The following is a 13,891-nucleotide window of genomic DNA, read 5'->3' on the forward strand; positions in this document are numbered from 1 at the left end:
TAAAAAAGCAGTTGTCATTGAGTTCATGCTGACTTATGGTGACCCCATGTGTATCAGAGTAGAACTGTACTCTGTAGGGTTTTCAATGGCTGAAGTAGATTGCCAGGTCTTTCTTTGGAGGCACCTCTGGATGGACTTGAACTTTCAACTCAGTTACTGGCAGATGTGTTGTGTTCATACCACCCAGGGACTCTCCTATTGTAATAAGCAAACCGAAACTAAAATAAATAAATACACTCACCAAAGGATTTGTTTGTTCACTTAATTGAGGGTGATGCATTGTGTCATAGTGCCTAAGGCACTTGACTGCTAACCAGAAGGCTGGCAGTTTAAACCCACCAGCCACTCCTCAGAAAGAAGGCTGGGCAATCTACTTCCGCAGTGATATCACCTCAGAAACCCAAGGAGGGGTCGCTATGAATCAGGCCCAATTCGACGGCACATAGCAACAACATGTCCTTGCTATCCAGAACAGTGATTTCTGACTCTGCTGTCTAATATGTTTGCAGTTGCTTTTCTAATTCTTTAGGCCAGAATTTCACACAAATCACTGCAAATCTCTAACTTTAAAATTCTGCTTTAGAGATCAAAGCATGCTGAGCTTTCTTTCTTTCTTTCCTTCTTTCTTTTTTCCAAAGTCTAGCTGATGTTTTGTTTTTGTTATCTGCATCAAGATGACCATGCATTCAGACTTTCCGTAGGCTAATTGGAAGCATTCAATTTGGTCTGCCACACACATCTTTCCTCTGCAAACTCTCCCACTGCTACCATCCTGCTACTTATGAAACTGCTGCATAAGCAACCATAGCATAGCATCCACATACCCCTTAAAATGTCCTGTATACAAAATACTATAGTTTTCTAAAGGTAGAAAATAGAGAGAACTCACGATCGAGTTTGAGACCAAAAATCTAAATCCCTATCCATTTATGACTGGCATTCTGGAAGCTCTTGCCTTCTATCACTCAGAGTTGTCAGCTCAGAAACATTCAACACCAGAAAACTAAAAAATGTCTCATCAAAGAGACTGGGTGTTTGAGACATTTCATCCCTCTTAGGGGCAAAGAAAGAGGTCCCACCCAAGTCTCCATTCCCAGTAGAGGAAATCAGTTGCATTTACTTTCCTAACAATAACCAGGGCCTGGGTGGCAAAAAGAGTAATGAAGGAATAATGATGTACAAAGGAATAACACTTTCCAGCATACAGAGGTACCCAGTAGGCACACCTCCACTCTACAAGATAAAATAATAATAATAATAATAAAATTATTTGCCATAGTAAGAAGCCTCTCAACAAAATCTGGAATATTTTAAGAAAAGCCTACTCTTTTTCTACCTCCATTCTCTTTCTTTTTCAATCTCCTTTCCTCTCCTCTCTCTCTGCTATTTTCTCCCCTCCCTTGCCCTGTTTCCCTCACTCACTCACTCACTCACTCATACATTAAGTCTAGGAACTAAATAAACCAGGATCCCAAGGACAGTAAGTGTCACCTTTTACTTTAACATATTTAAGACATACCTGACATCACTAAACCTACAAAAGTCTTCTGTAAACAGCAAAGACATTTTCTACTTTGCCTCCTCAAATTTGTGTACAAAACCACAAAATCCACATACTGACTTCCTGATTCACATCAGAAGACAAGGAAATACTGATACACACTTACATGCTATTGATTATCTCTGCAATACTAGTGGCTCAGGTCCAATTCTCTGGACTAGTGCTCTATTCCTTTTACCTTACCTACCTAATCATATTTAAAGTCATACTCCTTTTAGTTTCTAGGACCAACAATGTTCAGAAGAGGATAGATTTACACATTGATACAAGTTAACTTCAACTCAGCACTTTGAAAGCTCAGCAGTAAAGCTACATATTAATGATGGCAGGGCTGCCCTGGAAGGAGAAGGGTGTGCTAAGGAGCCCACAAAGTAACATGTGATTAGAAACTATCTTGTGTTGCTCTCCAGAGAAATTGTGTGGGTGATCCTAGTTCCCCAACCCAACGGTGAACTCTGAGGGCAGAAGCTACGTCTTATATTAAAGTCTTCATGGTACCTGCCACACAGCTGAGCACACAGTGGGTACTCATACAATCCCTACTGGATCTGAACTAACACTATGTGGATAAATTTCAAAGTATTCTGCGGCAGCACACAGAGAAGTGAACAGAGCGGGTCTGACTCTTCTATAATGGGCACTGCAAGTAAGCCCTATAACTGACTATACAGCTAATGAAGGGAGATGTTCATCACAAAGTAGCCCAACAGAGGAACTTAACATGTAGTAACCATTCGTTCCAACCTAGAGCATAAGCACGTAGACATGTGTTCAGGAAGGAGATGTTATCCTGAATTGAAATTACCTGTTTGCTTGTCTGTCTCCCTATAAGCTCCCTGGGGTCTATGATCAACTGTTTTATTTTTGTAATTCCAACAAGTAGCACAGTGTCTGGACATTCTAAGTGCACAATAAATGCTAGTGGATTGACTACTAGTGAATGAATAAATGAAAGGTTTAATGAAGCAATATAAAGAAAATTGTAAGCAACATAACAAAATTTAATAGAGAAATGTTCATAGAATCATGTATTTATCACATTATAGCCCCTGCCACTTTGTGCTATGACTGCTTAGCAACTGTTAGTGTCTTGAGTGATTGAGTTAATTAATTAATGAGAAAAATGAAAAGAAAAGGTAGGAAATATATCAAGATATTACTATTCTCGGAATGGTGAATGTCCCATCGCAGCCTGTAGTAGCAGCATTTATCACTCCACATTGTAAATCATCTGTTTACCTGCTAGTCTCGCCCACTAGAATGTGCATTCCTCGAGATTAGACTATCTTTTTCATCTCTCTAAAAGTGCCTTATAAAGACTAGGCACAGAACAAATGTTGAGGGTGTTGGTTCAATAAATGAATCAATCATTCCAGCTCTTCTATAGATTTCACTGTACCTGAGTATTCTACCCAGTCCACGTTCAGGGGTCTCTTGTATGGAAAGAATGGAGAAGAACTGTCATTTTCCTCATGTAGGACTTTATGGCAGATACAGATTAAATGGCCTGGTATGTTCTCTACTGTGAGTGGGCCTCTCACTTGTTTGAACGGGTTCAACAGTTAAACTCTCCAGGACTGCATATTGGAAATATACACTGAACCTCACCATACTGTAGTATATGCTATCTTGGTCCTGACTAGTCCTACACACTATATATGTGTGATTTTTTTCAAACAAAGAGGAATACCTGGTTTTGTGGGTCAGGAACAGGATCAGAAATGAAACTCTGAATGACAATCCTAAATAATTGAAGTAATACTTTGTTTCATTCTACCCATTGGGGAATCTCAGAAACGACACCAAGGCCTTAGGAAAACCACACAGACATAGTCATGTGTCTTGCATCCCCTAAAAATATTCCACAGACACCAGAACAATCATTTCTCTAGTGCCTTGAGTTTATTGCATAAATGATCATCAAGCCCTTAGGATTCAACCTTTTGTCCAGCTCCACAATCATCAGCATTCTCAGCAAATGAACCAACAACTTTGGTATCTTTTACCTCCAGTGTTCAAATGGCCAATAGAATAGTCTAATCACACCACTTTGTAGGTCTGATCTATACAGAACCAACTTAAATTCCTCTTAGGTTATAAGTGCCTAGGAAGACACACTCAGGTGTGCAGGCGTTTACTGCAGTGATTCTCCAATTGTTGTCTAGAGAAAATGTCTACCACCTGTAGAGCATCTATGAGTCAGGCCCTTTATATTACACAATGTCATATTATTGTTTGGAACAAATTTTCATGTATATGTGGCCATTTTATAGATGACGAAAACGGAGATTCAGACATTCCATAGCAAGAGGTGAAACCTAGATTCAGAATCACGGTCTGTCTGATTTCACTACACAGTACTACTTCTGTTTCTCCAGATGTACTATTTTTTAGTAGAATTCCTTGACATTAGTAATTATAATTGTGCTTACTTAGCACAACACTGGACTGTCAATATTCTTATTTATAGATTTATGGATTGACTATATTGGTGATTTTGTTGCTGACACAATATTATTAATTTCTCATTAAAAGCACTGCTGCTTGGTTCTATAAATTCTGGTGGGAATTATTTTTCAGGGACTAGGAATAGTAATTGATGTAAGTGGTCCTAAAAACTCTTTGACCTATGGAATTAATATCAATACTATAAGGACATTTCATAGGCATCATTGCCTAAGTATGTCAGGCTAAATTATTCCTAAAGCAGGAATCCATTGCCACCGAATCAATTCCAACTCCTAGTGACCCTATAGGACAGAGTAGAACTGCACCATAGAGTTTCCAAGGCTGTAATCTTTACAAAAGAATATTGTCATATCTTTCTCCCATGGAGCAGCTGATGGGTTTAAACCACTAACCTTTTGGTTAGCAGTCAAGTACTTTAACCACTTTACCACCAGGGCTCCATTTAGCAGGAAGGTGGACCTAATAGACACTCACCAGGAAGTCCCTGTGAGAGTCCTCCCTCTCTCGCTGACCTGCTCTGTGACTCTGAATAAGACACTTAGCATCTCTAGATTTCAGGTTCATCATCTACTGAAGGGCAGTGTATCAAGACACCTGAAAATGAGAATCAACGATAGTGGTAAGGATGTGGATGTGCTCTACAAGTGTGCAGTATCCCTTTTATTAGTGGCCTGAATTCCCAACCAAAGAAGAACTTAAGAAATTCATGGAAAAATGAAATCAACTTCAGAACTTTTATCTATAGCCATCCCCCCTGCCACCCACCTGCCATCATCTGCATATACCACCAAGTATCCTGAAATATTTCAATATCCAGCAAACATTTGACCTCATAATGTTTCCATCCATTCAAAAATACTCATTCCCAGTAAAGTCAAACAGAGCTAATTCAAGTGCATAATTAATTCCTGAAAATTCCCTTTAATGAATTCCAACCTCCTCATCTGTCAGATGTTACCACCAGAACTGCTAAAATAAAAATGGTAAAGTGTAGTTTTGAGCTGTTTTGTTTCGTTTTTTGCCTGCCTCCCCTTAACCAACCCATTCATAATTTGGGCAAGATGCTAGAAAACAGTGGTGAGACCAAAGCAATATCAAAGGGGGACGTTAGGAGGCTGGATCACTTTCTCTCTGGGTAACTGGTCCCTGAGTATTAGAGGGTTTCTTCCATTTTCAATACTACTTGACACTTTATAACTCACTGTGACAGATACACTGGAACCACTGACTGGCAAGCATGCTATATTTATAACCAAACCAACACCAAACCTGTTGCCATAGAGTTGATTCTAACTCATGGCAACTCTATGTTTCATAATAGAACTGCTACTCCATGGGGTTTTCAATGGCTATAATTTTATGGAAAATACCATGTATATACCAAGTATAACAAGGGTCGTGGAGCTGGCACAGGACAGGGCAGTGTTTCATTCTGCTGTGCATAAAGTTGCTATTAGTCGGAAACAACTCGACAGCACCTAACAACAACAATTTTATGGAAGTAGATTGTCAGGCCTTTCTTCCATTGTGCCTTTGGGTGGATTTGAATCACCAATCTTTTGGTCAGTGGTAGAGTGCAAATCATTTAGGTCACCTGGGACTTATATTTGCAACACACACATACTCACATAAAAGCATTGCCATCCAATAGATTCCGACTCATAGCAACCCTACTGGACAGAGCAGAATTGCCCATAGTGTTCTTTATGGAAGCAAGCTGCAGAACTGCCCCTATAAATCTTTATGGAAGTAGACTGGCACACCTTTGTCCCATGGAGTGCTGATAGGTTTAAACCACGGACCTTTTGGTTAGCAGCAGAGAGCTTAACCACTGCACCACCAGGACTTCTTATATTTGCAACAGGTACAGAAAATTTGCCTTTTGCCAGGGCATTGTACAAGGCTTCCAAGGGCTCAGACCCCTTGGGCTCCCGCTCCCAACACCCACCCCTACAAAGGCCCAATATGTTGGGTTACTCTTTGCCCTGGGAAGCACTGGTGGGAAACCCTGACCATTGAAGTGGGCATAAGCAGAAATGTTCTCCCCACCCCTTCTAGGGGCTGTGCCAGCATGGAGATGGATGGTGTCCAGAGAGCAGCTCAGAAAGGAATCCCAGGACAGACTTCACAGAGACATTTAGTACACTCACCTCAGGCAGAGGCACACCGTTGATGATCAGGTCTGGCTGCTGGGGACCCTGGCTGTTGAAAGAGTGATGGTAGATGTGGTTAGCGCTGGTATTGCGGGTATTCTGGTTCTCCACATTCAGAAAAGTGCTCTCAGAGCGGCGGCAGCCCAGGGGCAGCGTCTGCTGGTGGTAGTCGAAATAGTTGAGGGACGAGGTCAGGGAGGAGCAACTGACAACGTTCATCTTGTCTGTCTCCTCCACATCCCGGGGTACCAGACGGATGTCATTCTTACTGATTTTTTTCTTCTTGCTTGATTTCTTTTGATGCCCATAGGAGTACTCAGCGATTCTATGTGACAGAAAAGGCAGCATGAATAGCTAACGCCCTCCCAAACTATGCACTGATTAATAAACATTAAGTACCCTAGAGGGTTGCACCCCTTCTCTGCTCCAGCTCCTTATTCTGGCGCATTACATCATCGGGTTTCTCCCTGTGCTTTTTACATGTGAAAACAAGCTGAGGGCCACAAAGTTTTCATATTATATATGTAGTAACCTCCCATCCCACAAAAAAGAAAAGAAAAGTTTCTATACTCTGGAATTTCTCATTGCGAGTGGACAATGAGTGGGGGGATGGGGAAAGTTGAGCCTATAGGAGAAAAAGTATGAAAATGCTTAAATCTGGAGCTTCCCTGGAACCCAAAGGAACTCCTGGGTGATATAGGAAGCAAATCTCAATTTAACAGAAGAGGAGATGAAGGAAAATCAAAAATAAACCACCTGCCAGTTCCTCTTGGCACTCGCCATGTGGCCAACACCCTCTATCAGCTTCCTGTGTGAATGACCTGCTCAAATTTGGACTGGGGTAGATCAGACCCCGCCCTCTGGCATCACCTCAGCTCTTCTCCACACCCTTCTCCTGGCCTTAGCCCTGCTCCCTTCTACTCCCCACCCACCTCCACCTCCCTCCTCACTGAGAGAAATCTGATAGCCAAACCCATTTGAATGAGGGGAAATGCCTTTTTACCTCTTTCCCCTTAGGCTCACTTTCTCCTCTGCCTTTTTGTCTTGCTCCTCGCTAATGGGAGAAACCGAGATGCAATGCAGACACTTGCTGTTTTGTCCTTTTATAAAACAGCCGAGGAGACAAGTGATGGTTAAACAATTACTGCAAAGGAATTTAAAGGTTAGTGCATTCGGCATCCTTCTCCATTCAGGTGTACCTACAAGCAGCTGTGCTGCAACTGGAACATAAAGAGCTCAATTTAATTAACACTGACACAGACCCAGAAACGTGCACCAAAGACAGCAAGCTTTAAGAGACTTGTCAAAAGAAATACATTAAAAACATAGCCAGATTCTCAAAGTCATTTATTACTTTGCACATATGATTCAGCTTATTGTTTGGAAATTCAATTTCTGGGCAATAGGCAGCAAAACAATAGGGTTAATAAATAATACAGGTTAATCTTTTACAAGGAAAAGACTGCCTGTATTCTCAATTGACAAAGCTAATTGTCTGAATACAAAAAGGAAGCCCAATTCAAGCAGCTATTGCAGATCATCTCACAAGTCTCATAAATGAATACATTTGGGGAAAAGGCTCTGCAGAGGCTGAGAACAAGAAAACCTCTGCCTAATCACATGGAAAGACCAGTCCCTGAACTTTAGGTTTCCAAAAAGTCTGAGCAGACGGGGAAATTGCATTATGGACAGAGGCAAATTCTTGCTCTCTGGCATCTACCTAGAGCTTAGCAATTGAGTTCCCCTCACCCTTTTCCTGTGTGCCCAGGCAGACTCACAGTGATGGTAAGCTGATGCTACTGGAGCTTGGGAGAAGACAAAATCCCAAAGACCCTAAGACTGGAGTTGCTTTTTTTTTTTTCCCTGATCAGTTTGCAGAATCAATGGGAAGTTCTAATCATTGTGTTTACCCATGATGGGTAAGTTTGGCAATGCCTGGTCCAATTTCTCAGCTGAGGCATTCACTGCGCAGCCCTCCCGGGGTTGACCAATTCTTCAACTAAACTGTACTTCATTAACCCCAAATCATCACAGGGAACAGAGCACTTTACAAAACATACATTTGGGTGAAGTTGGAAGACACTAACATTTGCTCCCCCTCGCTCCGTTCCACCCCCAATTCCAATGTTCGCCTCTCTGTTTAATGATCTCTCTGGCAGGCTCTCAGAAAGAGCTCTCACTTCCAGTCATACATCACCAAGAGGTGGCAAAACCTTCAATGTCTTTATTTCAAGAGGATTTCTTTTTCATCAGGGAAAGGGTCTCATGCATTTACTCTATCCTGAGTAAACAGCTTAAAAAGAGTCCTCTCTATCATTATCTCCACATAAATAAAAATTTACAGACCCCACATTTTTCTCCTGTAAAAATTGCCACTGGCAGTCAGAGGTTTCAAAGGTAAGAATAATATTAATTTCCATTTCTCCCATCTAAAATGACTCGGTGCAGAAGGAAAGAAAAGTCACGGCCATTTCACCAGTAACAGGATTAAAGCATTTATGAGGCATTGCAGCTGCTCTTTTATGGCACCTGATTGATATTCATGTGTGGTTAGCATTTGTCTACTAACTTGTGTAACGCAGAGAATAGTAAAAGGGAAACAATAATTGCATGGCTGTTACATATTCAGGGGGCTCTGATTCACAGAAGTGTGCATTTCAGATGGTATCAGATACAAATCGGACCTACAGGAACATATTTTGACTGATTAGCATGCAAGCACAGATGGCACAAAAGACACACTAGATATGTAGGTGTGTTGAAAGCACACACACACACCTTGATTGAAATAGTAGCATCATTCATTTTCAGCAAACTAAAGAAACAACTTTTTTTTTCAACTATTTCGATGAGACACTGCTGGAAAATAAATTACATGTATATCCTAAATTGGATTCTAGAAATACTTAGACTTACTTATTCTACCCAAATTGTAAGGAAGGGCTTCAGCAAGACCCTCTAATGTGGTTATCAGGAAATCTCATTTAAATACTAGGTGGTATTTGAGTTTCCACATTTCTGTGTTCTCTGTCTCTCTCTCTCTCTCACACACACACACACACAGTCTGCATACACTTCAAGAGAAACTGTAACATAATAGCCCATAGTGACATCCACTGGCAGGGACTAGATCTTAATGCCACAGCAAAGTCCCTTATTAGAGGAAACACCATCAACACCAGATTTTTACTCAAACATCTGGATGCAAAGTCCTATCCCTTACTGGAATGCTTGGTCACCACACCACCAACCAATCAGATATTTGTGAAACATACAGATGTCTGGTAGAATTTCACTTGCAGATGTTTGGGAACTAAATATAAAGCAAGCCAAGAATAAAGTTTTTTTAAAAAAAAAAAATACTAATCACCTGCTTCCCCACACACTCCTGATCTCTCTTCCCTCTGCGTCCTATCTTAGACTTCCACTCCCAGGCTCGCTCTCTCACTGGACAGGACAGCTGCCAGCACTCCTTCTCTTTTCAGTACCTGTCCCCAAACACTGTTATGCTGTGAAATCAAGTTGTGATGCTTGCTGGTATTCCTGGAAATATGAATGTTAATCTCTCTCTCACACACACATACACACTTTTCCTGCCATAACTTCATGAAGACAGCTGTGCAAATTTTAAAATGATAATTGCTTTTCTGCTCAGCATCATTATATAACAGAATCCATTGGAACAGTCAATGATTGTCTTCCAGCAAATTGTCAGATCAAAAGAATTGATCCACTTGGACTACCACAAACTTTTCTCCCTTCCCACAAGAAGCTGTGCTAAGTATTGTGCATGCATTTAAATAGGAAACAGAAACACTGCGATTTTCACACAGAGACGCAGATACATACATCTTATTCATCCAAGACAAAAAAAGGAAAGAAAGAAAAGTTGGCTCTACCTGCAGTTGTAGGTCCGGATCTCTTTGTTGTCTCTCTTGCACTTGATCGCCACGAAGATCATAGTGACAAAGAGGATGCCTGCAATGGAGCCCAGGGCGATGATGAAAATCAGGGACAAGTTCACAGAGCCCATTGACTCTTGGGCGTCGAGAGCAGGAGACAGGTAGATTAGGATAAGCGCAGAGGCAGAGAGCGAGGTCTTGCCATGGTCGTGAGCGACCACAATAAGCTCATAGGACGCCTTGGAGCTTTCGCCAAAGGTGCGAGTGGTTCTGACTTCGCCATTGACCTGATCTATTTCAAAGAATCCGCGGTCACCCTCGGTCATGTCGTAGGTGACTCGGCCATTCTCACCCTCGTCATAGTCGTCTGCCTTGACAACGGTCACCAGGTAGCCTATGCCGGAGTTTCGGGGGATGTAGACTTCAGCTGTGCCATTGATCAGGGGCGGGGCTGTGATGACCGGGGTATTGTCGTTGACGTCGAGGATGATGACCCGCACCGTGGCATTGCTCTGCAGCGAGGGCAGGCCGCCGTCCTTGGCCAGCACCTTGAATTCGAATGCTTTGGTCTGCTCGTGGTTGAAGGAGCGCAGCGCGTAGATGTCGCCCGAGTTGGGGTTGATGGAAACATAGGTGAAGACAGGCATGTCCCGCACCTGCGATGGCACAATCTGATAGGAAACACTGCCATTGAGACCCAGGTCGGGGTCGCGGGCTGACACAGAGAGGAGATAGGCACCGGGCGTGTTGTTCTCCTGAACAATAACCTGGTAGTAGGGCTTGGAGAAGTGAGGATGGTTGTCGTTCTCATCTGTGATGCGCACTGTGAAGGATTTGGCACTCTGCAGCATAGGCACGCCGCCGTCCCGCGCCTGGATCGTGAGGTTGTACTGATCGTGCTGCTCCCGGTCCAGCCGTCCGTCCACCAGGATAGTGGAGAAGCTCTCATACTCCTGCAGCCGAAAGGGCACATTGCCCAGCAAACGGCACTGCACTCGCCCGTTTAGGCCTGAGTCGCGATCAGACACCCGCACCAGTGCAATCACGTAGCCCGGGGGGGCGCTCTCGCTCACCTCCACCAGCTCGCTGTTGACCGACAGCAGGTTGATGACGGGCGGGTTGTCGTTGGTGTCCAGCACGCTGACAGTGACCTTGCAGTGTGCCGGGATGGAGTTGGGTCCTAGGTCCTTGGCCTGCACGTCCAGCTCGTACACGTGGCCCTCTTCATAGTCTAGGGCGCCAGTGACAGTGATGAGGCCGCTGTGCGGGTCGATCTGAAAGAGCTCGCGAGTGCGGTCATTGACGTAGCCATAGAAGGAGTAGACCACTTGGCCGTTGGTGCCCTCATCTGGGTCGCTGGCGTTGAGGCGGATGACAGGTGTGTTGGGAGGTGAGTTTTCAGGCACACTCACTGCATAGGTGGACTCGCCAAACACCGGGTTGTTGTCATTAGAATCGGTCACCTTAATGCTGAGGCCCACTGTGCCGAGGCGTGGTGGGTCGCCGCCGTCTAGAGCAGTGATGCGAAAGCTATAGTGCGACTGCGTCTCTCGGTCCAGGCTTTTCTCCACTACAAGTTCAGCAAATCGGGAGCCGTCGCCGCGCGTCTTGATATCCAGGCCAAAGAGCTCGTTGGGCGTGAGCTCGTACGTTTGCACACCGAAACTGCCTGAGTCTGGGTCATAGGCGCTGTCCAGCGGGATGCGTGTGCCGGGGCTAGCCGCCTCTGAGATTTCCAACTCGATCTGTGCTGCCGGGAAACTGGGCGCATTGTCGTTCAGGTCCTTGATCTCCACTTTAATCACGCAGATTTCCATAGAGCTGGACATGACCTCGAGCGAGATGATGCACTTGGGGCTCTGACGGCACAGCAGGTCACGGTCGATCTTCTGCTTGGTGACTAGCAGGCCTGAGCTGGGGTTGATGTCCACTAGGTGCGGAGCCGAGTTGGACACCACGCGGAAGGCAGAGGCCTGCCGTGGGTCCAGCGCGAAGCCTGCCTCGCGCGCGTCCTTGGCCACATTGGCTATCACCGTCCCGGCGCGCTGTTCCTCCTCTACCGAGTACTTCAGGTTAATGAGGGCGGCCGCCTGCGTCCACAGTACGGCCAGCAGCAGCAACACCGGCAGCAGGAGCGACTCCATGGCTGCGCGGGGCTCTGCCTGGCCTCGCCTCTCCACACCCCTCCGAGACCGACGCCGTCGGCGCTCCAGCTTCCCGCTGGCTCGGGCCGCCTGTTGCGCGCGTCCCGGGGCCCCGGAGGCCGCGGGAGGAGTCCCGCCCAGGGCGGCCCGGCGGCGCGGGGGAGATACCCGCGCCGGCTCCAATGCTGAGGTGGCGGCAGACTCAGCAGGGGCTCGGGGGGAGCCCGGGGGCTCCGTGGGGCCGAGGGAGCGCCGCGCGGCCCCGAGCCCCCTCCCTCCAGCCCGGCTACTCAGTTTTCCCCCTTCAAAGTTAGCCGGGCGCGACTGGCCGCAGCGGCGCAGGGCTGCGGGTCCGGTGGCTTCTGCTCGGTGCTGGCGACGCGCGGCAGGGTCCGGACCGCACTTAGAGCAAAGGCGGGGAGAGCAGGAAGGGCGCAGCCTCTCAGACACTGCCCGGCCGGCCACGGCGCACCGGCACTGGGGCTGGCGAGCGGGTTGTCTGTGCACCTGGCATGCGCAAGGACCTCCCCCCAGCACTCGCTGCTCACTGCGGAGAGAGGACTTGCCTATAACGCGCCCTCTGGGATCTGCAGGGGGGGCACGCCAGTCTCTCTCAGGCCTGTTGGGGAGGAAGGGGGTCGCAGGCGTGAACCTGAGTTGCTGGCGAGTGCTACCGGCGCCCAGCAACTCGACTGAGCGGGATGGCGGTTCTGGGGTCGGCAGAGAAGGGGGGAGGGGAAGGAGGCTGCCGAGGCGAGAGCGCGCTTCCCTGCTCTGAGGTTGGCTTCAGGGGGCTTTAGGGGCCAGTCTGTCCAGGATCCGAGGTGGGCGCGAAGTCCTCCCTACGGGGCAGTTGAGGGGGAGAGGGCGTTTGGGTCTCGGAAATGTTACCAATGCAGCCCGACCCTCCACGTCAAGTTTGTGAAAACGGGGCAATGGCAATTTGTCCCAGAAAATCAAAGTCCTAGTCTTTCCAGTGGCCCGAGGGGCGGGGAGTAAGGAAAAGGGGAGGGGGAAGCGACAACAGTACCGGCCAGGAGAGGCGGGGCCGCCGCCGCGGGTACCGGGGCTTCTCCTCCTCCCTCGGTCTGGGCTAGGGTGTCGCTCCGAGGGCCGCCGCCACCGCCGCCGCCGCCACCGCCGAGGGAACAAGCCCTCCTAGTTCAGTCGCATGTCTCCAGGGTCCCCCTCAGCAGCTTCCGCGGTCGATGATTCTGTCGCCGCCAAAGTTTACTTGCGGGAGCGTCTTGATTCCATCCTTCCAGAGAGGCGCTGGCCACGCTGCGCTGGGCTCCTCTCCCGGGCGCTCGCGCACTCGGGAGATCTGTCTTGGGCTGTATGTGAATGTGTGTGAGAGAGTAAGAGTGAGTGTGTGAAGTGTGAATGTGAAATTTGAACGGGCAGGAGGCGATGGGTTTGGGATGGGAGGTTTGGGATCTCGGATGAATCCGCTCAGCAGGAATGTCTCGGAGCTCTACGCGCCAGGGCCCCGCGCAGGGCTAGGGATGAGGGTGCCAGTGTCCCCCGGGCAAGCCGGCCATGGTGCTCGGGAGCTGTGCTGCCGTCTGCGCCCGCTCGTCTGTCTCCCCTCTGCGCCCTCCGCCGCCGCCGCTATTGCTGCTGCTGCTGAAAGCTATAGTGCGACTGCGTCTCTCGGTCCAG

The 13,891-nt window shown here is 46.9% G+C and overlaps 1 protein-coding gene across 1 annotated transcript in view; it reads right to left on the reverse strand.

The window, feature by feature from the left end:
* PCDH19 (protocadherin 19) overlaps positions 1–12,229 on the reverse strand; it is a 114,625-nt gene extending 102,396 nt beyond the window's left edge. The window contains exons 1-3 of the mRNA XM_042782453.1: positions 10,083–12,229; positions 7,187–7,327; positions 6,181–6,508 (exon numbers count right to left, since the gene is read on the reverse strand). Coding sequence (XP_042638387.1) covers positions 6,181–6,508; positions 7,187–7,327; positions 10,083–12,229 — 2,616 coding nt within the window. The remainder of the gene's footprint in view (positions 1–6,180; positions 6,509–7,186; positions 7,328–10,082) is intronic.
* Between the last annotated feature and the right edge of the window lie 1,662 nt (positions 12,230–13,891).

This window comes from Orycteropus afer, unplaced genomic scaffold (genome assembly GCF_000298275.1).
Source record: "Orycteropus afer afer isolate SDZICR_OR568_19922 unplaced genomic scaffold, OryAfe1.0 scaffold00327, whole genome shotgun sequence".
Lineage (NCBI taxonomy): Eukaryota > Metazoa > Chordata > Mammalia > Tubulidentata > Orycteropodidae > Orycteropus > Orycteropus afer.